This window comes from Microplitis demolitor, chromosome 3 (assembly GCF_026212275.2).
Source record: "Microplitis demolitor isolate Queensland-Clemson2020A chromosome 3, iyMicDemo2.1a, whole genome shotgun sequence".
NCBI lineage: Eukaryota > Metazoa > Arthropoda > Insecta > Hymenoptera > Braconidae > Microplitis > Microplitis demolitor.
The window spans coordinates 23,865,006-23,890,072 of NC_068547.1; the positions used below are offsets into that span (position 1 = coordinate 23,865,006).

Consider the following 25,067-nt stretch of genomic DNA (forward strand, 5'->3'; position numbering starts at 1 on the left):
TTCAATTGTCGTAATTTATTATTCGATATTTTAAATTACAAAACATTGTAACTATATAAATTATTTTTAGTAATATTTTGTAAATATATTATTTTTTTACATAAATTTTTATTGTTTATTAATTAATTAATAAATAATTTTATACTAATAAATTATGATGAAAGATATTTTCGTCCATAAAGTTGCGCTTTCTTTTCAAAACCAACAGAATTTATTGGAGTATTTATTCTATAAAATGGATTCATTGAATACTGAAAAAATAAACAAATTCAGATCAATGATAGTGGAATTTTTATTTTAAATAAACAAATTCAATATTAATAAAAAATAACTTTTTAAATTCATACAGACTTCAAAAAATCTCTGTCTAAGTAAAAAAAAAATATTTTTTTAAAGGGCTAGAAATTAGATACTTTACCCTATGTCTAATTAATATGTAATTTGTTTATAAAAAAAGTAAACTGAGATGCCGATTATAAATTTAATTACCTTTATATAAATTTCATACATCTCATTAAAAAAATTTTTTATACCATCTTCATTTTTAGTGTCATGTACCATAAGAAATTTAATTTGAGTTGCGGTGACAAATGCACTGACAAACCATTGATTAAATTTATCAATAACTTTTAAATGCATATTTGTTGTTTTCCATTTATGTTCATCAACAAGATCCAACGCTGCATGAGCTATAAATTGATTTAAATGCGCATGATCTTCTTTCTATAAATTTAAAAACAAAATTTTAATAAAACTTATTATTAAAAAACAAAAAAATTAATAATAATAAAATTAATTACCTTAGATTCTTTATTAGAGCCGCTAAATTCTATTTCAAATAATGGGTTGTCTGCAGTACCAACAATAACGAAATAATAATTAGCAGACATGTTCACTTAGTCTATTTACTATTTTTTGTAAACTAAACTCAAAACATTTCATAAATTATGTAATTAATTATTTTTTATACAGCTCACTGATAAAAATTCATTTTTAATTCATATTTGATATCAATAATTAATAATATTTGTATTATTGAAGTGAAATATTTATAAATACTGTTGCTATTCCAAAAGAACTACCAGCCACAGCCATTTTTGAGTGGCGCTAGTGGTACCCAGTGAAGTGAGCTGATGTTTTTATTTATTTTTTTAAATTTCGTTGGCTTCATTACTTTTATTGCCGTAGTAAACAATAGAAAATCAAAAGATTGTGTTTTTATTGTTTTAAATTTATAAATAAATAGCGCAAATAGTCAGATGCCGCAGAAAAATAAATTCCAAGATGGTAAGTTTATTTTATCTTGTTATTTAATTTAATAACAAATAATTACAAACTTATTAATGATTTAAATAACAATTATTTGTTGGTTAGGTGAAAAAGTGCTTTGTTTTCATGGACCACTTATTTATGAAGCTAAATGTTTAAAATCACAACTTACTAAAGAAAAAACAATGAAATATTTTATACATTACGCCGGATGGAATAAAAAGTCAGTTTATTATTATTTTCTAAAATTATTTATAATTTATTTTACTTTGGGTTGCTTCCGGTCATTGTCCTTTTGAAGGCTAACGCCGGAATTTATTGATCTATTTATTTTTTTTTTTTAATTTATAGTTGGGATGAATGGGTGCCGGAAAGTAGAGTACTGAAATATAATGAAACAAATGTACAAAAACAAAAAGAAGTCCAACGCGCTCATGCAGCATCGCAATCATCACAGAAAGGGAAAAAAACAACGTCAGTATTGAAAGGACAAGGGCGTAGAAGTGAAAGTGGAAGAGACAAAGAGTCAGAAAGTCGAGCAAGTACTCCAGTACCAACTAGTGACAAAAGTACTGGTCGTAATAAAGCTAATAGTGGTTCTGTAACACCATCATCACACGATTCATCTTCGGATGCGCCTAGAAAGAAACGAAGGTATTCATTATCATCAATTGAATTTTAATATTCTATTTAAATATGATAATTTAATTGACAGCCGGGTGGATCCATCAGTAGAAACCGAGGAGCAATTTTTAGCAAATGTTGAAGTTAAAGTTAAACTTCCAGATGAACTAAAGCCGTGGCTAGTTGATGATTGGGATGCTATTATCCGTCAGAAAAAATTAGTCACATTGCCGGCAAGACATACTATCGATCAAATATTAGATGATTATGTCAAATTTAAGACTTCTAGTAAAACAAATACCCCCAACAAGTATGTATTCATTGATTATTTATGTAAAAAAATTAATTACTCATCGACATTAATTATTACGTGGAACAGATTAAAAAAAACTGACCTTTAGATTTACTTCTTATTTTATCTAAGTTTTATAACTTGAACTTGTCAATAATCTCAGAACATAAAGATCAGATATGGTATTTAGGTCACTAATTGAGACATTTAATTTAGTTCAATTAATATTCAATCAACTCGTATTTTATGGGTTATTTATTTTATTTTACTTTTTTTTATTACAGAGAAAGCGCAGTTTTAGAAGTAACGAGAGGCCTGAAAGAATATTTTAATGTTATGTTAGGAACGCAATTACTGTACCGATGGGAACGACAACAGTACAGTGAAATAATGTCAACAACACCTAACACACCTCCAAGTCAAATATACGGAGCCATTCATTTGCTTCGATTGTTCGGTGATAATTTATAATTTTTTCACCATCTCAGTCAAATACCAAGCAATTATTAACAAAATTTTTTGTTTTCCAGTTAAATTAGGCAGTATGCTGGCTTACACACCTCTAGACGAAAGAAGTATCGCGTTATTGTTGGCCCACATTCACGATTTTTTGCGATATCTCCATAAAAACAGTAGCGATCTATTCAGTCTCCAAGATTACGGGGCCGCGACTCCAGAGTATCACCGCAAGTGCGGATAAAAGGTATTTTCTTGCAGAAGATAATAAAGACATTCTTTTGAATTATCTACTCATCAGTGACTGTCTATATCTTATATAGATTAATAAATTAATTTTTTTTAATTTAAAATCTTGTCATTGACAATAATATAGATTGCCAATTGACTTTGTTCATTTATACCTATTACCTTGATATATTTTTAAATATTTTTTTATACAACGACTGTGTTATCAGTAAATCTTCTTGATATGTTTACTAAACTTTCTTTATGATAAGATCGTAGATTAATTTAAATAAATCAGACAAGTACTTTAAATTTTATCATTAAATAATATTTAATTACCTCATTACGCGTTTGAGTAATGCGACAATTGATAAGTTATTTTTTAAAGTGTATTGATAATTAATTAAAATAATTAAAACATTATTAAAACATCACATTATTTATTTACTTTTTTTTTTTTTTTTTTAATTTTACAATTTGATTATGCAGTTTAACAATTTATATATTTTTTTTTATTTTAATTAATAACATGGAAATAATTTCACATTTTCCAAAATATGTCTCCACATTTTATACAATTGAACTGATAAATATTTATATCATATAAATAATACAATTATTCTGTAAATTAAATACAGAAATATATATATATATATATGAAATTTTAGAATAATAATATATGTATTACTATAACATCAATTATTAAAAGTGTTAATATTTATGTATATTGATCGTATTATAAACTAATAACGAGTACATGATAAAACCCATGATGTTGTAATTGACATAAAAATATCTGTATATATATATATATATATAGAAATGAAAGTATATAGAAATTTAATTGGCTGTCAATGATAATTGTCACTAACATTACAACAGTTAGTAATAATTCACTGATAAAGATTCGGCGAGATAAAAAAAAAATTGAATAAATAAACAAACGCGTTGAAATAAAAATAATCTACAGATAATTTGTATAACAATTTTTGTTCATTTAAATTGTAATTAGTGTAAAGTCGTTCAATGATATCGAGGATTTGCATCGGAATGAATAAAACGGTCATAAATTATTGCCAGCAATTTCTTATTTTTTTCCTTCTACCCTAGACATTCTCTTTGCTCTTTAGTCTAATCGTTTAAATAAAAATAATAACATTTATTATGCAGACCGCACATGGAAGGCACCCTCGCTAAAATAGATAAAATACAAGCTCACTTATCAAAAATATTTTAAAAAATTTTCTATTACTGTTTGATAATAAATCTATACTCGTAATAATAATAATTGCCAATAAAAATACGCAATACCTACACTTTTAATATCTCAAGATATCAAAAGACATTTAGTTACATATTTATTTATTTAATAAAGTAATTGTCTTAGACAAAAAAATAAAATTTACGTAGATCAATAGAGACATTTTTAATGAATAATTTAAATATTATTCATTAATCTACTCGACAATTATTCAACTAACATAAAGAGATTTTTTATTTATATTTATCTTTTCTCTTTAAACAATTTTAAAGGATAAATTTTAAATTCCACATGTGTTGTAACATTTGTATCATTGTTTAAATTATCTAGTTTTACATTGAAATAAACATGACAATGGGAAAAAAAATTACTCATTCAGCAAGCATGTACGAACCAATGCATCACAAACAGAATACGGATCGCAATTACTGCTGGGCCTTCTGTCTTCCAAGTAACCTTTTTTATCTTCAGCAACACCACGTGGAATACGAATACTGACGTTTCTGTTGGCAACCCCAGCACTAAAGTCATGGATACTGCTCGTTTCGCATTTACCAGTAAGACGACGTTCGTTGTCTTTTCCTCCACGTGGATCGTAAGCCTGGATGTGTCTTACGTGTTGTTTGCTCAATTTTTCAATGGCCTTTTCAATTTCAACGATACCGTTGTTGGCACGCATTGATTTTGTTGAGAAATTTGTGTGAGCACCCGCTCCGTTCCAGGATCCATCAACGGGTTTGGGGTCGAGTGTTACAATGACACCGTACTCTTCGGCAATACGATGCAGTAAGAAACGTGCTATCCAGAGATCATCACCACCACTAATTCCAACACAGGGTCCAACTTGGAACTCCCATTGCGATGGCATCACTTCGGCATTAGTGCCAGCAATGTTTACACCAGCGTACATGCAAGCGCGGTAGTGAGCTTCAACAATTTCCCGGCCAATAACTCTGTCGGCACCTACTCCACAGTAATAAGGACCCTGGGGACCAGGGAAACCATTTTTCGGCCAGCCCAATGGCCTGTTGTCAAAGTCAAGGAAAGTATATTCCTGTTCAATACCAAACCAGGGTTCTTCTGATTTAACAGCCTCCATCGCTTGATTACATCTGTACCGTTTGTTTGTTGCAGTTGGTTTATTGTCGCTGGTAAATGTCTCGCAGAGAACGAGTTTATTGTTCCCACGACGAATTGGATCACGGTAAATAGCTACTGGTTCTAAGAATATATCACTATTGGCACCATCAGCTTGATAAGTCGAGCTACCATCGTACGTCCACTTGGGAAGTTCTGCAATAATATTTAGATTTGTTATAAATATAAATATATAACTGATAAGAAATTGTTGAATATTATTATTATTATTATTAAATTAGATCAATAATTTATCGATAAAAAAAATAAGTTCAACAACTAACCCGATGGATGTTTCGGTACAAAGTCCAGTGTTCTTGTCTTGGATCGTAATCCCTCGCCGGTACCATCGATCCAGATGTATTTGGCCTGGATTTTATCATCAGGTTGAGGTAAATCCAAGTATTTGGTCAGCAATGATTTATTGAGTGCCGCGTTGGGCGAATCTTTGAGCATCGTCCTTGACATGGTCGTGCTGCTAAAATATTAAAAATTTATCTCAAATGGGAAGTCTCGCATTAATTAAAAAAAATTTATCTCCTGGTTGTTTTTAAAAAATAAGTAAACAAATAATTTATTGTACTTGACATAAATTGATAAATATATGCAGAGGAATATGACATTGAAATTTGCAAATCTGAGTCGGCGCTTTCTTTTATCATAATATGGAAAAATACTGGTTTACTTTCGACATCTCTACAATTAATTATCTTTCTATCTATCGTTTAATAATAATGCATAAAGACAAATATTGTTGATATTACGCCAAAGAGCAAAAGTTTTTCACCGCGAATTTTTCTTATATTTTTTCTTAAATACATTACAGATCTACCGAAATAATAAATGACTCTAAAAACAATAAAACATATTTTTGGCACCGATTCTACAACTGAATAGTTAAATGAAGACTTCATTACGCATATAATTTAAAAACAAAGAGGGGTATTTGACCGAGTTGACTTGACACAAGTGAGAATAGATTGCAAATAATATTTCTCATACTAATATTATCATTATAAAACAACTCTGATAACGAGTTACAACCAATCGTTTAATTCAATAAATAATAAATTATTATATTATACTTTAACACTAAATAAAGTTATAGTAAATTTTAATTTAATTATAAAAATAATATATATCAAGTAAAAAAGAAAAAATTAAAATAATTATCTTTTTTCTTTCCTTGGTAACAAAAAATAAAAAAATAACTATCGCAATCTCTTTCATACAAAAGTACAAATCAATATTGATATGATTTCATCAAACATGAACACGTAGACTGTTTTATTTATGATGATTAGCATTTCATCATAACAAATATATGTATATTAACATTACTGATGTTTAAATAATTTAGGATTAGTTATTAAATATAAATTTACAAAATTTTATTGTGCAATTACATTAGACTGATTGAGATAATATCTGATTGACATTTATCTTAAACATTCTTATTTATCAATTATCACAATCATAAGAAGTAGGTCGAGGAAAGGTTTCTTTATAATAGCTTGTAATTTCTCTTACATGCAAGATGCTCAAGTTAATTTTCGTTTTCGGGCGTTTGGTAATTTAAATGATGAAAGTTATTATGTATATACATTTTGTAAACTATATATGGCTATAAATACGTAATTGAGTATCCGGAAGTGAGAAGTTATGTGGAAATTAATCCTTTATAACTAATAGGGTAAATTATTGTGATAGAATGATTATATGGTCAAACATAATCATACAGCTGGAAATAGACAAGTAATTTCTGCAGAAAAATAAACTTGCATTTAAATACATAATTTTCATTTCCGTCTAACTACTTAGTAATTTTTCTTGTTATAAATAAATTATTATTGCGGAATTTATTTTTTAGGGAAACTTACCAACTGAAATGTCTCCCGAAAATGATCCATGATTTTTTACCTGATACAGCTCGTGAGAAAATATTCGCTTCACAGACTTTCACCAAAATTCTCAAACCCATTTTTGTATTTTTTAGTGGGTTTTAAATATTTATATAAAAAATATGTTAGTTAAAAAAATATGAATATTTAGGGGTGGAATATAAGTACAAATATAAAAATGTAAAAATAAAAATGCGTATTAAGTTCAAAATGCGTGTTAAGTAAAAAAAAAGGGACTAGGTACAGTAAAGAAAATTCAAAAAAGTACACTTATAAATGCCCTTGGTAATTCAGGGCAACGTCCACAACTGACAAACGATACTGACGAATGGAATATTTATATGGTGGCCAAACAACTCCCCACTCTTGTAAAAAAACATAAAAAGCACATACCCGATGTACGAATAAATTTAAAAACTACTTTGCAAATAAATTACATGTATGTTGAATATTAACTTTGAATTTTTTTAAAAAATTTTTACTCAACGATTTGCATATACGAGATAGATATGTCACTATACTATGTAATGATAAAGTAATTTGAGATAAACTCTCTTATGAGTGGGTACTATGTAGTTAATTTGCGAAACATTATCAACCAGTTATTTTCAGAGTCGTATATTATATATTTATGTATATATATACATATTGCATTACACTTAGTTTTTAAGTGTACGCATCTACGCATGTATGTAATTTTGTTGTGCGCATGTAGATATTCGATTACAATTGATTCGTTTCACATAAAACACTCAAAGGTTGTTAAACTGCAATAATAATTGTCATTTAAAATACATTTAATTGCTCCGAAATAAATACATTCATTATTCACCCTAATTTTTATTAACCCAATCATAAAAATAATAATAATAATAATAATAATTATTATTATTATTATTATTATTATTATTGTTGTTGTTGTTATTATTTATTTTTCGTTTTAAAAAATTTTCCCCCACTTTTCCTCTGAAAACCTTTCTCTACTCTCACGCGTACATTTCCCACTCTAAAAAGTCCATTTAATTAAATCGCTCGCGAATCGCGATCCACGTGATCGCCGCGTGCGAGACTGCGCATCAAAGACCAAGTTTGAATTGTCTGCAATCAATGTTTACTATTTTCCGAAAGACTTAAAAACTAAAAATAAGTTTTCATTAATAAAAATTTAAACCATTGAATAAATAATTTTTTGCGCTTTTTTTTTTAAATTATATTTGTCGTTAAAAAAATCCATTTATTCATTTATTATTTATTGAATGGTGCAACAAAGAAAGAAAGAAAAATTCCATTCATTTAATTAAAGCGTAAGAAAGATGACAGTTGACGTTTTCTCAATTCTGTTATTTAAAAAAGAAAAAAAGTAGCACGTGCTTCCAATGTCTTGATAAAATTATTACGGCAATTGAATATTAATCATCGATGCATGATTAATGGTCCACTTTAGTTGAACAAAAATATTTTCATTCATTATCAAGGATTTCAAGTATTAGATATCGTAGATATTATGATACTTTGTAAACAAAAACAACTTGAATGTTTACAAAGATTTTGTTGTTTACATTTTTATTTAATTGCCACGAGTTCTTTATTGAGAACAAAGTTAAAATTTTAGTTTAATATCGCACGTGCATTGTATGATAAATTATAATAATATTGTGGATTTAATTAACGTCAATTTGTGCATTGTGTGGTTAATACGATTAGAATTATTTTTCTTAACGACACCTGAGATCATTACTTTGAATCTAGTATGTAATAAATTATATATTTTTATGCTTATACAGAATTTGTTCGATATTTATTTTCCTGAACCGCGATATGATAATTTTAATTTTATTTTAAATATAAATATTGATGGTGCAATCGGTGAATTTTATTTTTTTTATCTGCGGTCAGCTGCGTTCGATCATCAATACAATCATTGTTGAGCTTTTTTCCTCCAAAAGTACAAAGTTTTATTTATTTTTATATTTTATTTAAGAAATGAAATATATAAACAATAAGTTCTATAATAAAGTTATAAAAATGAAACTCTTTGTTTGTGGAATTGATAAAGAAAATTAAATTTTTGAGTTAAAAAAACTCGCGATGCTTTGTGCTATTAATAGTGGCATTGAAAAATATTTAGTACTCTGCGGTGACAAAGAAAACGTAATGAAATATTTAAAAAACAAAACTGAGTGTTCAATGTCATTAATATTTATTCAACGTTAATAATAAACAATAATTATATTCAAATTTTTTTATTAACTAATTATTTAATAGCCGTTCATTAAACAATTTAACGTCTAATTAAATTCTCAGCTCGTAAAAAATTAATATTTCAAGTTTTATATTCATATTATTTTTAAAACTCGGGCGTTATTAAAAAAAATAATTACCAGGAGATAAACGTTCTGACGTTTACATAAAATTAATTATTTATTATAAAAAATAAAATTTTTAATTATTTATTAAAGTTATTATTAATTTTATTGAAGGAAATAAATAAATTAAATATTTACGAGCTTTATAATTGTCCTTTTAAATTGAACTAATTTAAGCTGTTAATTAAGTTAGCGACGCAATATATTTAACTCTCGCAAATTATTCAAGTAAATAAATAAATTTTTTTAAAAACCTGGGAAAATGATTAGAAAAAAAAAAAAAACACTTGCAGACCTATCACAACACGAAAACACTTATTTTAATAAAAATTTATCACAAATGCTGATTAAAAAAAAATCTGAATTTAAAAATATGTGCCAGAGTTACAATAACATAAAAAATGTAGGAGAGATAGTTTGAGTATATTTTTAGCGATGCAATAATTAAATAAAACAAAACTCTGATATGAAGAATCGGCGATTATTAAAATTTATTTAAAAATAAATAATTATTTTATAAAAAAAAATAAAAACTCACCTAGTGTTTTATCACGATTGTCAAAATAAAGTCAGACGTGAATGTTGAAGTGACTGTCGGTGGAGATGCTCGCGACTGACTGGATGTTGTCACTGATAACGCGAAGCTTGATACTGAATACTGAAGCTCCTACCTTCCAGCGATATTTATGTAGCAATGCCGACGCAGCTAAAGAACTGCCCTCACCGCACACACTTTTAACAACAACCTTGATTCAACGTTGCATATGACATAACGATGATTAAACATGAACCACCGATCAGTCAAACTATTATGATTGCGTGTCGTACGTTCTAAACATGTCCTTGTTTTTACAATAATTTATAAACGCCGCTCTGGCCCCCTTTTTATCTCAATAATACTCGAATATTAATAACTCATTTTACATCCAGACTTAAATTATAACAATAAACACAAGCCTAGTCTAGCATACTACAGTCATAAGACTCAGATCATGCACCCGGTGTATGATTCACCCGCTTTTCTTCTTTCATTGATTGTCAGCTCGCGAGTCCATCGACTAGTCAAGATTAATCCTTTCTTGTCTGCGTATCTTTTCAATTTATTTATTTTTTTTTTTTCATTCAATTTTTTTACTCATAAACAAACTGATTTATCATCAATATATTTTTTTTAACAACAATGATTATTTATATAACTATTTGTAATTTAATCTATTTACAAATTACCCCTATTGATAAATAAGCAAATAATTTTAAAAAAAGAATATATTTGTATAAAATAATATTTTAATGAAGTTGCTGCACGCAAGAGATTCAATTCTAAATAGATAATAACCATTGTTACTTTTATATGTAATGCCATTGAGTTTGCGATTGATTTGGTTGCTTCACTGATGATCGGCTGGTATGATAAATAAATAATGTGATAATGCAACTGCAAGAGTATATTTAATAAGATACATAATGCGCAGTGAAAATATAAATTAGCTAAACTGTCCCACGTTGATAATGATGCTGGCGATTGTGCTGATGAGTCGCCCTAAACGCATATACTTATGACATCCGTCTTCTGGATCCCCTAACGTTTATTTTAGTTCGCGGTCAAATGATGCGTTTCAATTACCCTCCCAATAAAACGGGTGCAGCAATAGGGTAAATCGGAAGTATTTAACGAGGAAATAATAGCTGCAATGTGACACTTGTCATTTGAATTTGTGCATATTCAGATATTATTATAATTATTAAATTATATTCAAATAAATTACTTTTGGTAATTTAAACGTCTGGTCATCATTTATCTTTATAACATAAATTATTACGATTAATTTGTACATGTTACAATAATAATGATTTATTTATCTTACCAAGTATCGCTAAATTATTATTAATTTACGAGTATTTCAATATTACAGTATGTAATATTTACTTATTTTATATATCGTAAATTTGTTTGTCGACAAACAATAAGTTATATTTATTTTATTTTTATTATGATGCAGTATTTGTCCCATTTTAAAAATTTAATATCAGCAACCAGTCACGTGTGAACTCGTTATATCTTTTATGACTTTCACGATAATCTTATGATAACACTAGGTAATATTTCGTCAAGTACTTTGCAGTTATACGTCATTTAAATAAAAAAAAATACTTAATAATGACATCGCTCCTTCTTAACTGAACACTCTTGCGATATTATCACAACTATTATTTTTTAATTACGTTCAATTATATAATACATTTATCAAAGTACTTACTATACATTATTTTACAAAGTAAATAATTAAAATATTTATTTTTTTTCAGCATTTTCCTCGCTTTCTTCCCAAGGCCTATCAATCCTCTTATTTTCCCAGTTATCGATATCGACCTATAATTAAAAAAAAAGCAATCAGTAGATTTTTGTTGTGATTGTTGTAATTAAAAATAATTGATTAGACTATCGACCGTCACTGATGACGAAGTATTGACGCAAAAAGTAATTATTCCTATAATTTGCAATAGAATATTTTCCTGCACTAGAATTTATTTATAATTAAAAACAATAAACATAATTGTTTACAATATTTCTGTATGCAAATATAAAATATTATAAAAATACTTTGTTTTGATAAAAATTTTTTTTTAATTAAATTATCATTACCTGTTTTTTAATTATTTCATACTGCGCTTCTAATGTAGTTTCCTCAGGTTTTTTCAATTTCAATCCTTCTTGTTTTGCTTCTTCTCTCACTGTTTTAACTGATCGATATTTGTACCTACACATAAATAAATAAATATAATATATAATTTTATAGCACAAATTTATAATTTAAATATCTGGAGCCAGTCGAAATGATATTCAACTATCAACTTAATTAATGAAAATGATCATTAACTAATTGAGCGATCACTAAATTCTATTGCTTTGAAACAGATTCGTTTCAACTGGATCTAGACATTGAGGCATAAACTTTAAAGCCAGGTAATTATTAATAATAAAAGAATGAGGTGAAATAAAATACAATTTCAAACATCATCTTTGCCTGAAATAGTTTTTTTCATCCCTTACACAATGATAATTTAAATACCTCAATTCTGTGACTGACGTCATTCCAAAAGATGCGCAAACACAAAACAATATAAACGGGAGCCCATATCTTACATTTTTCTTTTTTAAAAATTTGTCAATTGTTTTTTTGTACTCTATAAAATTTTCTTTAAACATAATTACTCAATAATCTAAAAAAAAAAAGTAAACATTATAATAATCAACAATGAAATTTCAAATGCATAGCTGCCATCTTAATAAATAATTTAAACAAATAATTACTTATAATTATAATATTTAAATATTGCAATTAATTATTCACGGAACCAACTATTTGAAAAAAATATAAAATTATAAAACCAATTAAATATTCAAAATTAATTAGTTAATTCAAAAAAAAAAACATCGAAAAGGTTAAGAACGAGATAATTGACCCGGCACTAGATGATAATAATAAGTTAAAAATCAATAATCAGTAATTAAGAAGAATAAGATAGAAAGTTAGTTCTTACTTGATAAATTTACGAAAATAATTAAAAAATAAAACATAAGTTCATTGTGTTTTTTAACAAATTTATTGAAAATTTTTTAGTTTCGAATTACAATGACTGCAGTTGGTAGAACTGGAAGTAGAGGAAGAACAACAACACCATCTATGAGTATTCAGAAACATTGGATTGCTCAATATTGATGGTCTACTGTAAGCTTTTTTAAGAGATGGAGCTGGTCCTGTGAATATCAAAGAAATTGTAAGTAACGAAAAGGTACGCTTTCTTGGTAGTTATTGAAATCTATATCAGTAATTTTTTTTACAACCGGTTAGAAATGTTAAATACAATAAATATTATATTCTCACTGTACATAATTATTAAGTGATAATTATTGTATTATTATTTAATTAATAACATAAACCTGAGTTACATTACGTGGCCTAATTGCTCGCGATTCCACCATTTGTGATAATTTTATATTTTTTTGTGTCTTCACCCGACTGATGATTGGTTTAGGTTAACAGATTTAACTTGGAAAACAAAAAAATTTTATTGGTAATGACATTTCGCCTTTAATTTTTTTTTTTTTCATTATTATTATTATGTAATATAATAATTTACATATTTATTTAAGTCATTACTTAATTAATTAACAGCATTTTCTCTCTGTACATCATGACTTATTAGCAATATGCAGTGCGTCTCGTAATTAATTCATTCAGCGAGATAGATCTTATTGAATCTGTACATTAATATAAATATGTATGATTGTTATTAAATAATTATTTAATAATGAAAATTGATATAAAATTTTTAAGGGTTCAATAATGTCGACAATACTCCATACGAAACCATCTCAATCACCGGGGCTAAAGCAAGTTAAAGTTGACAACTGGGGATCATTTTTTCTCCAAAGATTGCAGCAGCTTTATCATGAAGAAGAATTACTTGACTTAACAATTAAATTTCCCACTAGTGACATCACAGTACAAGTAATTTTAATATTTTATTGTTTATTGATCAACAATAAACAAATTTTTTCATTTTTTACGTGTACTTAAGTGACATTTTTATTTTTTTAAGGCACATCGGCTTGTACTCACAACGTGTACTGATTATTTTATGCTGTTAGAACGTAAGCAAAAAGAGAGAGAAGATTATGATGGCATACTTGTCATGCCACCGGACATGCCTTACGAGTGTGTTAAATCAATTATAAGGTTATTATTTATTTTATTATTGTTTTGATAAAAAATTATTGATAATTAATTAATTAATTATAATTATTTGTAATAGTTTTATGTATACTGGCCAGTTGGAATATTGGACATCGGAGCAAAACGCGCTGTATAAAACAGCTCAAAAAATGAATATTACCGTTTTGACAAAATTATTGGATGCTCAGTTTAATACAAATAATCTTCAAGCGACTTCGGTGACTAATGAAAAAACATCGGTATCAATGCAGTCGAAAATAACTAGTCCAGTTAAAAAAATATCACCGACTAGTCAGGCGATGCCTACGACAACTCTACCTGGCAGAAAGTATGACTGACTTTACATTTTATTATTTTATGTGTATTTTTTATTAATAATCTTGTGTTGTAGATTACCTATTTGGAGGAGGAGATTGGATTCCCCGTCAATGAATTCCGAATCTGGTTCATATGGACACAGATCTAATGAAGCCAATTCAGGTCCGTCACGATTCGATCTACCGGAAGTTGAAGACATTGCTTTGGGAGTATTTTCTTCCTTTGATGACATCACGTACAATACTAAACCAATTGTCAGAGCTACAAGTGAGTCTAGCGGTGACAAAAATAATTCAACCCGTTCAAATCGCAATGACACTGAGGATGAAGATGACGAGTCACAGGAAAAACATTGGGAGAATAATTCAGATGACGATTGGATAAGTACTAAATCTAATTCCAGATCACAGGATGGCGCTTCCGCGTCTAAACGCGTCAGATTTGAACTCGAAGAAAAAGAAAATATGGAGAAAAGTAAAAATACATCGCAGAGCTCTCCTGAGTCGATAAATAATCATGCTAAAATAATAAGAGAAGTTTTGAAAAAATATCCGCACTTGGTGAAAAATAATAAAAATATTCGGTTGAAAATAATGCAAAAGGAGCCCAAGTCATCAGATAGTTCATCGAGCAAGACAAAAGTATCTTATGTTGTATTGAAATCTGATCATTTGATACCCGACGCTTCTGAGAATGAAGAAAAAAACGATGGAAATGATTCCGGGCCTTGGAAATGTCACAAATGTGATTTAGATGAAGAGTATCATAACTACTACATGTACCGCAGGCACATGCAGGATGTGCACGACGAGAAATTTGATCCCCGCGTTTGCGAGCATTGTGGCTACAAAGCAGCCAAACGTAATATTCTAATGTACCACTTGTACACTAAACACAACGTACCACCACCCAAAAGTATGTCTTTTCCAAAATGTCATGCCTGTAGCTACGTAGCTCTGTCAGAAACTCTGCTAGTAAGACATCAGATCAATCATAAACATCGTCCACTGTCACTGTCACGTTCAAGCGTAACCGAGGAGATTCAATGTGTCCAGTGTGGCGAAGCATTTAAAGACGTAAGTGAGTTAGCTAATCACGAAATCAACACAGGACATGGAACAACAATCAATGGAAAAGATAAAGGCTTCCGCTGTCCTTACTGTCATAAAGTATTTGTAAGATCAACAAATCTACGTGTCCATATTGATTGTCAGCATAAAAAACGTGAAAATGTACCACCTGAAACTGAAAGCTTACCAACAATACCGTTGGAGCCTTCATCTGAAGCAGAGGCACTCAGTAATGTTGCCAGTGGTATAGCTGCTTCTCTGGGTGTCGGTGATACTATGACTACGGAAACCATCACATCTGATCATCATCAGGAAATGCACACCAGTGAGAACAGTTTTGTGGTAAATGAAATGGAATTAAATAGCATGACCCATGACGCAGCTTTCAATGGTCATGGACAGCAGATGATTATGCTTATTGACAACGAGAGCTTTCATCAGCAAGGCGAACTGACACAAGATGAACATCATCAGCAGCCACAGCAGTTACATATATCGAGCAATGAACAATTAGTTATGCAAGGAACTGAAGACGGAATGATTGTCTACATCCATGGTACCGATGACTCGTCAAATCAAGCTTACGCAACTTATCAGACGGTTACGAGTAATGACAATGAAGAAATTGTTGAGGAAGTTGTTGAAGAAGTATTGGAGGAAGCAGACGCTGAGCATGGGGATCAAAATTCAGCAGGAGCTGAAGACAGTAACCAGGAACAGGTTGAAGAAGTTATTCAGTATGTTGAAGAAGAGACGGAAATTGTCGAGTACGATGAAGAACAGTCGCAAAGTAATGATGGCAATCATCAAGTACAAGAGTCAATGATGATCATTGAAGAGGAACATCTTGAACGTGTTGAAGATGTCAATGAGGAAGAGCTCAAATCTAAAATGTCTTCTGACTTGGCTGAAGAGTGGGATGAGGACAGCATGGAGATGGCTGAATCGTGAATTGAATATTACACACTTTATGTGTGAAAAATTATGCGTTGTATCTTATCATAAGAATTTATGATTATAATGAATAAGTATATATAATTTAACATAATTTTATTATATTATATTCCATTTCTTTTCATTTAACTTTGAAAAAGAAAAAAAAAAAAATTGTCATTTGAATAAATTGTATAAGTTTGAAAATATTTTCTACTTGAAAATTATGAGCTATGACAATGTCATGAAAAAAAATTATTTTATTTTTAATTTACAATAATCACAGTATGCATTTTCGTTTTACTTCACGGATGCTTATAAAATTTCATTTAATGGAATCAAGTTTTCATTACTCTGTGTACTAATCGCTACAAAGGAATAAAGAAATCATTTAAAAAAAAAATGACAAGAATAATAGAGAAGCTTAAATTTTTCAATAAAAAGTAAAAATAATTATATATAAAAATTTTATATACATATATGACTATATATATATATATATATATATATATATATATATATAAATAACTTAAAATAATACGGCAATCAAATAGTATTTTATTTAATGACAAATGAAAATTTATTATTATAAGTAATTAGCAATATTGGTAGTTTATTGTTTTGATAATGATAGCAAATAAAAATTGTAAAACTTGATATTTTTTAGCACAAAAAATTATAATTATTACATTGGAATTATTATTGAAAATAAATAAATACAAATTAAATGTATGCGTTAATTTTATTTTCTTGTTTTAAATTGTAGTCACTGACACGTTAAGCTTTGAGCGAACAATAAATAAAGTTATTATGATTACTAATTATTAATCGATATTTCAACCTCAATATAAGTAAATTAGATAAAAGTAAATATCTAAAACTTATCACGGGTATTATGATAAATTAATTTCAACAATTTTTAATTGGTATGAAAAAATCAGTAATGCTGCAATTAAGTTTTTATTGTAAAGAATTAGAGTTTTTGGTTGATGACCGTATATTTGAATTTGTTCATAATGCCTATGATAAATTTTATATATTTACATATTTTGGACGTGATCAAGACGAATATATAAGTAATTTAATAAAAAGTAATTAAAATAAAAATTTTTATGATACATTTAGAATATTTATTTGGCTCGTAAGATTTTTCAAAATTCGATGTTTAACAACATTACGTACAATCTAAAGTCAGCCTTATTGATGTGGCCTCTTTTTATAAAAATTTGACCTTAATAATTAATTAATAATCATAACTCACTTATTAATAATAATAAGAATAAAAAATAAGGTCATAAAAAATGTTATTATATATGCAGTTGATAAAATTATTAATTTGTTGTACTGGAACTGTATCATTAATATTATTTATTTAAACTGCATTTGATCGTTGATTCATAATTACAATTGAATACTTAATTAATTAAATGAAATAAGAGTTTATGTATAATGTTTAAAACAGAAAAAATGTCGAGTATATTGATAGATATGTAGAAAATGTATACATTCTTATATTAACATTTGGTTGTGTATATTATATTGGACAGAGCAATTAATTGCAGTAAATCGCTTATTTAAATTGCTCGTTATTTTGGTAATTCACTATTTATCTATTACATTATTTAAAATGATTAAAACAAAAAAATAATAATAAAAAAAGTATAATAGTACGCATGGAATGAGACGATTAGTTTTGGAATGAGATGATTGTAACTGGAAGTTAATCGAGTTGCTAGAATTTTTAATTGGTAACGATTAACGATTATTTTAAAATTACGTCTATACAATCTCAAAGTTAATAATTAATTTGTTCCTTCCTTTTGATGTCGACCGTAAGGATACAAATTATGTATAAAAACTGGACAAAGAGCTTAAGTGTATGGTATTAAAATTAATTAATTAATTAGGTACTGGTGACTCCTTTCCGTGCAACTAATAAATTAAGTATCGGATGTTTTCGTATATAACCCACAGCTTTTTTATGAGTCACCATTGTAAAGTCATAGCCATTACACTGTAATATTTTATCATGCATTCTCAAACCACTTTTTGCGGCCGGTGAACCTTCGTGTACTTCCGTTACATATATACCCTAAAATTATAAAAAAATAAGAGTATATAATTAATTTAGCCACTTGGTTTCTGTAAGTCGGATCATGCAGAATAAATTTATAATTAAATGATAGATACATTATCCGTATAGCCCTGAGGACTTTTTCGATAATCCTGGTCTATTCCACCGCCAATTTTAAATCCACACTTCATAACTTCCTCACCATGTGCGTCTATTTCCGTCTCTTTATGAAGCGTTATCGGTATCTGTAACAATTTATTATTTTATTTAAATAAAATATCATATTGTAAAAAACAAAAATTTTTTCAACTTAACAATGAGTCACAACCCTGGTCAGCAGGTTGAAGTTTTCAATAATATAAGGTGTGGGTTAAGAAAAAATTTATTTTAATAAATAAATGGATTTAAAAAAATACTTACACTTAAACACTCCATAGCTGTGCCAGCTTGATGCTGGAATGCCATTTTTGCACACATCTTGATAAATTTATAGTATTTATTCCTTCACAAGTACTTATTGCCGACAATTAACACAGCGTTAACAATAATATATAATTTGCTTTGTATACTTTGCTAATATTTTATATTTATAATATATAATAATAAATGAGGAAGATAAAAACTATAATAGCATTTTATATTGGGAATTGTATCGCAGTAATTATAAAATGAATTTGAGTTATTTTATGAATCACAGCTAAGTTATTAATCACTTCAATAAACCAACCACTATGAAGGTAGCTACGATTTAAACATAAGTACTTATCTGCGTGAATAAGTACAAATAACTATCGACACACTTAAGTATGTATATATATTTATAAAAACGTAATCTAATGATGTCAGCCTTACTATATTTATTTTATTGGGATGTAATTTCCCAAAAAAATTATAATGAGTCAATTGAGTGACGTATTTTTTTAACATAATATAGAAATATACCTGTTTTTTTTGTGTTTTTATTTAAAAAAGAAAAAAATATCAAACGACTGATGCGTGCGCGTGCGCGCAATCTTTAAATCAGTTCGGATGTCTGCGGTACAGATACCGATGACACAAATTAATTTACCTACTATTAAGGGAAGACCCTACGTCTTAAAAAGAAATCTATTGGCATTGAAAAAGAGCAAAAATGGGCCAAAATTAATTAATCTGCTGATTATTATGTTAGGTCTTCGAATATCGAGGACTTTGTGTAAACATTATCTAGATAACTTTTAAATACTCGCGCTTAAAACAAGAGCGCAGAAACAGTGCGCATCTCTATCTGCGCGTGTACGAAATTTTTTCTATTGCGACAGACATCCGCTCAAAGAGAGCTGGCAGTAAATTCCGCGACTGCTCTCTGATGATGATTTATCAGCTCCCCACAATTCCCGGGCTAGTTCGGATTCCTCTCACATGTCTTCGGCTTAGCCCCTCCCGCTTTTGTGATTTTGTCTACATCCTGTACTCACACCCGCTCTCATCAAATTTTATCTTTCACAGCGTTCTGTTCTCTATCGTTCCCTCGCTATAATATTGATTCGTTTGGAGATTAAGGTACATATATTTATTTAATAAGTTAAAAAAAATTTTCATAGGTTTTTTTGTTATAAATAAAAAATTAATTATTTAAATAAATCATTTATTAAATATTTATTATCACAAATGATGAATAAATATAATATATATCTGCGCATCGAGTAATTTACCTCTGCGATGCGATGAACTCGATCATTTAGATGACTTGTATTGTCATCTCAATTTTAATCAAATAGTGATAATATCAATACTAAGTTGTGATAATTACAACCTTTGATTATCAGTTAACTCTATAAATATATAAATTTATAAAATAAATTATTTATTATTTTATTTTTCCAGATTATAAAAAGTAAGAAAAATATAATAGCTTATATTGTAGTGAAAAATAAAAAAAAAATAATAATAACAATAATAATGACGCCGGAGGGATATACGCGAGTGTACGTCGGCGGTCTGAATGACACGATCAAAAAGGAAGATTTACAAACAGAGTTTGAAAAATTTGGGAAATTAAATAAAGTATGGGTGGCATTTAATCCGCCAGGTTTCGCATTTATTGAGTTTTTGAGAGTCGACGAGGCTGAGTTAGCTTGCAACAGCATGAACGGTTCTGAAATAATGGGAGCCAAGTTGAGGGTCGAGATATCTCGTGGTCCCGGTCGAAGTAGAAGTAGAGGCGGTGGCGGCGGCGGGGGTGGGTTCAGAGGTCAATCCGGCGGCGGCAGAGGCGGTTTCGGCGGTTCGCGTAGATCTTACGGCGGAGGTGGCGGCGGTGGTGGTTATCACCGTGATAACAACTCGTACGGTAATCAAGGCGGCAATACCAATAGTTATCATTCAGGCAGGGCGGGTGGTGGTGGTCCGAAATACAGTAGAGGACGATTCGGGGGTGATAACAATTACTCTGGTGGAAGAAACAATACCGGGTACGTGCCCGGAGGTAATGCTTATTCCCAACAAGGATACAACAATTCTGCTGGCAACGGAGATGCAACTGTTGACTATTATAATAGAAGAAATAATAAGGATTCCTCATCAGCCTCCTCTAGATACCGGAATCGATCACCGGCTGGACGCGGCAGGTATACGTCCAATACAACCATAATATATCTACTTATTATTGTCATTATTATTTGTAGCAAAAGTGGTTGTCTCAATGACTCTATAAAAATAACAACTACCGGGTTCTTCTTTCTAATCAACCATTTAATTACTGCTATTTTATTATTGTCATATACTTGTTTCTTTAACTTTGATAATATATCTTTACAACTACGATTGCATGTGGATATTACTTGATATAATATATTTATATAAACTGTCTTCTCAATCAAGCATAAAATTAACTAAACGGTACTAAAAATAGTACGTGTTGAATTTAAAAAAAAATCCTTGTACGCTTCCATGTTCACAGTCATCGTCATCTTCGTGAATGCACGTAAAAGAGTTTGAAGCTGCGACAGTTCTACGTTACCACTGCAATAAGAGTGGCTAATTATTATAAATCATCTACTTCTTGCTTGTCCCCTCGATGACTACCACGACCACCACCACCATTACCACCCGTTGTTCTGGCCAATCTACACAGCTACGTGTATATATATACAAAAAATATGAAAACAAAATTACAGACATTATTGTAACAACATTCTAATCAATTAATTAAGTTAATCATATACATAAATTAGTCTTACGGTGATTAAACTCATCAAATTTGTGTATGTTACACTTTTTTAAAAATCTATTTTTCATATTACGTTTATTACATATTTAATTAATCAATATCATCTTATATTTCCTCTGGTAGTTGTTTACTTTTTACTTACCTTTGCCTTTAAGGAAAAAAAAATTAAATTTAGAACACACATTTTTAATACGCAAAAGTTAAAAAAATTTTATAATAAAATCTAATAAAAATAAAAAAAAAAAAATTATCAGTGCTTATTAGTCAAAAAAAAAAAAAAATTAAACTAATGATTAATTAATTACCTCGACGCCTGAATTATCTTTAGACAAAATTACATATATTTTAAATAAATTTATTATTTTCAATAGTACAAAACATTTATAATTAATAATAGTGATAGTAATTAAAATTTTAATTATTTGATAGTAGCAAGCAATGCAGATCTACGCTCGGTATTTTGAAAGAGCGCTCTTACAAGTTGTTTTACTTGACTCGCGGTAAATTCCCGCGCTAGAGGACCTTTGCCGTCTGCCCAGCGTTGCTCAATGTCCTTCAACGAGGCTTCCAGTACTTTAATAAGTTCCAGCATTTTTTGCCACTTGTTCACGTAACGGTTTACCGAATTTTCTTCCTGTAACAAATAATCAATAAAATAAAAATTTTTATTTCAATTATGCAGGAGGTAAGTAACGAAGGACTAAAAGTTCAAAATAAATTACCGAAAAAATTAACGGAGCTCTCTTGACAACCATATTAAAAAGGTTTACAAGTTCAGTAGCTGCGTCAGCGGATATGTCTTCCAAAATAGTAACTTTGAATATTATGTCCTCGATCATTGAGTTTAATATGCAGCCAAGTGTCTTGTGATATACATTTATCGGTAATACATTAAACCAAACTGTTTTCAATAATTCTAATTGTCTGATACACTGTCTTAATGCACGTTCGACTCCCGATGACGAGGGTAATTGATTTTGAGCGAGTTGTGACAATCCTATTAATAACATTTAATTTTATTAAATTAATAAATACTCTTTTGATCGATTGATTGATTAAATAATTAATTACAATACCTGAATCTTTAATTATGTCTGTTATAATTGTTCGCTGATATTTAACATGATTCAAAAATGTTTGGGCGCCAATATTACGTAATTTTAATGATAAATCAACGTATGTAATATTGTGTTTCTGTAATTTTGGTAATTTTTCTCTGTACTCATGTCCGAGGGTCATTAAATTGTGGGCAAGATACATACAGTTGTTATGAAATAACGCTGTTAGTAAAATAAATAATTAAAATATTGAACAACAATCAAGACTGTGATAAAATTACTTACCAACTTGTTGAGGAATTGTTTCCAAAAATTTTTTATGATACTCTGGCACCGTCCAAACGTAATGCTCAATAACATTACGACTGGTGTAATACAATTTAGCAGCTGCAGCAGTTGAATTATCAGAATTGAGTACCGCTTCATCAAGAATATCACGAACCAGTAGCATCAACTCTTTGGCGCTGTTACTTATTTGACAAGACGGTAACCGGAATGTATTTTTACTCAAATTACGTTCAACTTTAGCATTTATAAGTGTACAATTATTCACGTGAGCATGATATTTATCATTTGATTTTTCTTCTTCACCAAAATTATCCTCATATTTAAATGAGTCATGTAAATTTTTCTTTACAAGCTGACTTGCTTTCACCAGAAATTCTTGAGATATTTTATCAATGTACAGTTTATCAATATCTTTAATATAATTTGAAATTACCAATTGATCTTTGGTGATAAATCCTGTAAAAATGAATAAATAAATATTATTATCATTATTATTTAGTTAATTAATTATTAATACCGTACCTATTTCTCCTAAATACTCTTCAAATTCATGAATATCTTCCTCGACGCACTTAAAATTACTCAGTTCCACACTTGAACTTGGGATAATGTCATTTATACAATTATTCAATAAATAATCCGATAATTGTGCCCATAAATGTTTACTGAGACGGTTTATAAATGTTTTCCCATCGATATCAACATTCAGATGCTGGTAAATAAATTGAAATAGCATTTTTAAATTATGTAAAATAAATTTATACGTCGGCAATTCTTTTTTTTCACTCGACACCACGACATTGAATACTTTTTCTTCATCAACAAAAACCGAGCACTCGGAACGTATTATCGGGCTGATGATAAACTTCATTAACTTTGTAGAAAAATGGTCAAGAGAGGCAGGAAGTTCTGACAAATAGTGTAGAGCTTGGATAATATTTCTTATTTCCTGAGGATCACAATCTATTGTCAAACTTATGCTGCTACTGGTCTTTGAGTCTTTAGATGTCTCATCATCATTGCTGGCTGTCCAGATAACGTGCTCGTTCCAAATTTTCAGTACGGCAGTCACAAGAGATCTGTATGTCAGCAGATAATTTTCCTTGAGTGCTGAGTAAATATTGAGCATCTGTAAATCACCATGAGACTCGTCATCGTTCAGCAAAACAATTATTTTATTTAAAACTTTGGCTGCTTCGACGTAATCTTTATTTTGTCTCAACTTGTCAACAGACTTTGTAAACTGCTCGAGCTCAAGTAACTTGGCAGACAAATACAAACTTGAGTTGCAGGCAATCAGAGCTTGGGAGAGATTTTTCAACTCTTTTATTGATCCAGACAGCTCCACTTTTATCTATCAAATAAAATCTTTAGATACTTTGACAACTGACAGCTGAAAAATAAAATAATTACCTGATCATCGATTTTGGACTTTAGCATCTTCATATCCTCAATAAGTTTCCTACTTTTTTCAACCAAAACATAATCATTCTGCAGTGTAGGTAAAAAATTTATGTAATTATCTTCAATAAATTCTTTAACGTCACTTTTTAATTTAACTATTTCCTTTTCTATATCATTTACTTTTTTCTTCAGCTCCACAGCATTCATCTTGCCTGCAATTATTATTTAATTATCTCTGTTATATATTTACATTTTAAATTGCTTTCATTTATAAATAAACTCACCTGTTGACTCTGTCAGCAAGACATCCATCACTAGGGAACTCATCTTGACTTAAAAATATATATAAATATTGTTGCTGTCAATCTAAATTTACTCTGTACACGAGTACATAATTTTTTTAGGTTAGAACGTCATTATTTGTTTGTTGATGAAGCG

At 29.0% G+C, this 25,067-nt stretch overlaps 8 protein-coding genes across 11 annotated transcripts; 3 read left to right on the forward strand and 5 right to left on the reverse strand.

Moving 5' to 3' along the window:
• Positions 1-137: 137 nt before the first annotated feature.
• Positions 138-1,106, reverse strand: LOC103578924 (probable trafficking protein particle complex subunit 2). The gene is made up of 3 exons (XM_008560176.3): positions 801-1,106; positions 490-723; positions 138-251 (listed from the first exon to the last, which is right to left on the reverse strand). The coding sequence occupies exons 1-3, from the start codon at positions 888-890 to the stop codon at positions 153-155; spliced, it is 423 nt and encodes a 140-aa protein (XP_008558398.1). The 5' UTR covers positions 891-1,106; the 3' UTR covers positions 138-152.
• A 60-nt stretch (positions 1,107-1,166) lies between these two features.
• LOC103578925 (mortality factor 4-like protein 1) lies at positions 1,167-3,187 on the forward strand. The gene is made up of 6 exons (XM_008560177.2): positions 1,167-1,287; positions 1,375-1,492; positions 1,621-1,923; positions 1,985-2,203; positions 2,470-2,642; positions 2,716-3,187. Exons 1-6 carry the CDS (start codon positions 1,260-1,262, stop codon positions 2,883-2,885), a joined length of 1,011 nt encoding a protein of 336 aa, XP_008558399.1. The 5' UTR covers positions 1,167-1,259; the 3' UTR covers positions 2,886-3,187.
• A 748-nt stretch (positions 3,188-3,935) lies between these two features.
• On the reverse strand, positions 3,936-10,214 carry LOC103578926 (glutamine synthetase 2 cytoplasmic). Of its 2 annotated transcripts, none has more exons than XM_008560179.3 (3): positions 10,073-10,214; positions 5,552-5,745; positions 3,936-5,423 (listed from the first exon to the last, which is right to left on the reverse strand). In XM_008560179.3, exons 2-3 carry the CDS (start codon positions 5,733-5,735, stop codon positions 4,498-4,500), a joined length of 1,110 nt encoding a protein of 369 aa, XP_008558401.1. In that variant the 5' UTR covers positions 5,736-5,745; positions 10,073-10,214; the 3' UTR covers positions 3,936-4,497. The 2 variants fall into 2 exon arrangements, with proteins under 2 accessions (XP_008558401.1, XP_008558400.1); XM_008560178.3 differs by lacking the exon at positions 10,073-10,214 and adding an exon at positions 7,148-7,978.
• Positions 10,215-11,728: 1,514 nt separating this feature from the next.
• Positions 11,729-13,183, reverse strand: LOC103578927 (cytochrome c oxidase assembly protein COX16 homolog, mitochondrial). Its single transcript, XM_008560180.3, has 4 exons — positions 13,078-13,183; positions 12,606-12,756; positions 12,179-12,293; positions 11,729-11,905 (listed from the first exon to the last, which is right to left on the reverse strand). The coding sequence occupies exons 2-4, from the start codon at positions 12,740-12,742 to the stop codon at positions 11,828-11,830; spliced, it is 330 nt and encodes a 109-aa protein (XP_008558402.1). The 5' UTR covers positions 12,743-12,756; positions 13,078-13,183; the 3' UTR covers positions 11,729-11,827.
• A 46-nt stretch (positions 13,184-13,229) lies between these two features.
• LOC103578928 (centrosome-associated zinc finger protein CP190) lies at positions 13,230-17,066 on the forward strand. Of its 3 annotated transcripts, none has more exons than XM_008560183.3 (5): positions 13,230-13,314; positions 13,875-14,048; positions 14,140-14,276; positions 14,353-14,601; positions 14,665-17,066. In XM_008560183.3, exons 2-5 carry the CDS (start codon positions 13,884-13,886, stop codon positions 16,610-16,612), a joined length of 2,499 nt encoding a protein of 832 aa, XP_008558405.1. In that variant the 5' UTR covers positions 13,230-13,314; positions 13,875-13,883; the 3' UTR covers positions 16,613-17,066. The 3 variants fall into 3 exon arrangements, with proteins under 3 accessions (XP_008558405.1, XP_008558404.1, XP_008558403.1); XM_008560182.3 differs by having other exon boundaries at positions 13,245-13,329; XM_008560181.3 differs by lacking the exon at positions 13,230-13,314 and adding an exon at positions 13,336-13,611.
• Positions 17,067-18,071: 1,005 nt separating this feature from the next.
• Positions 18,072-19,582, reverse strand: LOC103578930 (tax1-binding protein 3 homolog). The gene is made up of 3 exons (XM_008560184.2): positions 19,089-19,582; positions 18,785-18,913; positions 18,072-18,686 (listed from the first exon to the last, which is right to left on the reverse strand). The coding sequence occupies exons 1-3, from the start codon at positions 19,143-19,145 to the stop codon at positions 18,498-18,500; spliced, it is 375 nt and encodes a 124-aa protein (XP_008558406.1). The 5' UTR covers positions 19,146-19,582; the 3' UTR covers positions 18,072-18,497.
• Positions 19,583-20,101: 519 nt separating this feature from the next.
• LOC103578931 (RNA-binding protein Rsf1) lies at positions 20,102-22,102 on the forward strand. The gene is made up of 3 exons (XM_008560185.3): positions 20,102-20,210; positions 20,535-21,277; positions 21,610-22,102. Exons 2-3 carry the CDS (start codon positions 20,610-20,612, stop codon positions 21,635-21,637), a joined length of 696 nt encoding a protein of 231 aa, XP_008558407.1. The 5' UTR covers positions 20,102-20,210; positions 20,535-20,609; the 3' UTR covers positions 21,638-22,102.
• Positions 22,103-22,213: 111 nt separating this feature from the next.
• On the reverse strand, positions 22,214-25,035 carry LOC103578932 (centromere/kinetochore protein zw10 homolog). The gene is made up of 7 exons (XM_008560187.2): positions 24,914-25,035; positions 24,639-24,841; positions 23,748-24,579; positions 23,223-23,681; positions 22,956-23,159; positions 22,602-22,876; positions 22,214-22,513 (listed from the first exon to the last, which is right to left on the reverse strand). The coding sequence occupies exons 1-7, from the start codon at positions 24,954-24,956 to the stop codon at positions 22,298-22,300; spliced, it is 2,232 nt and encodes a 743-aa protein (XP_008558409.1). The 5' UTR covers positions 24,957-25,035; the 3' UTR covers positions 22,214-22,297.
• Positions 25,036-25,067: the final 32 nt, after the last annotated feature.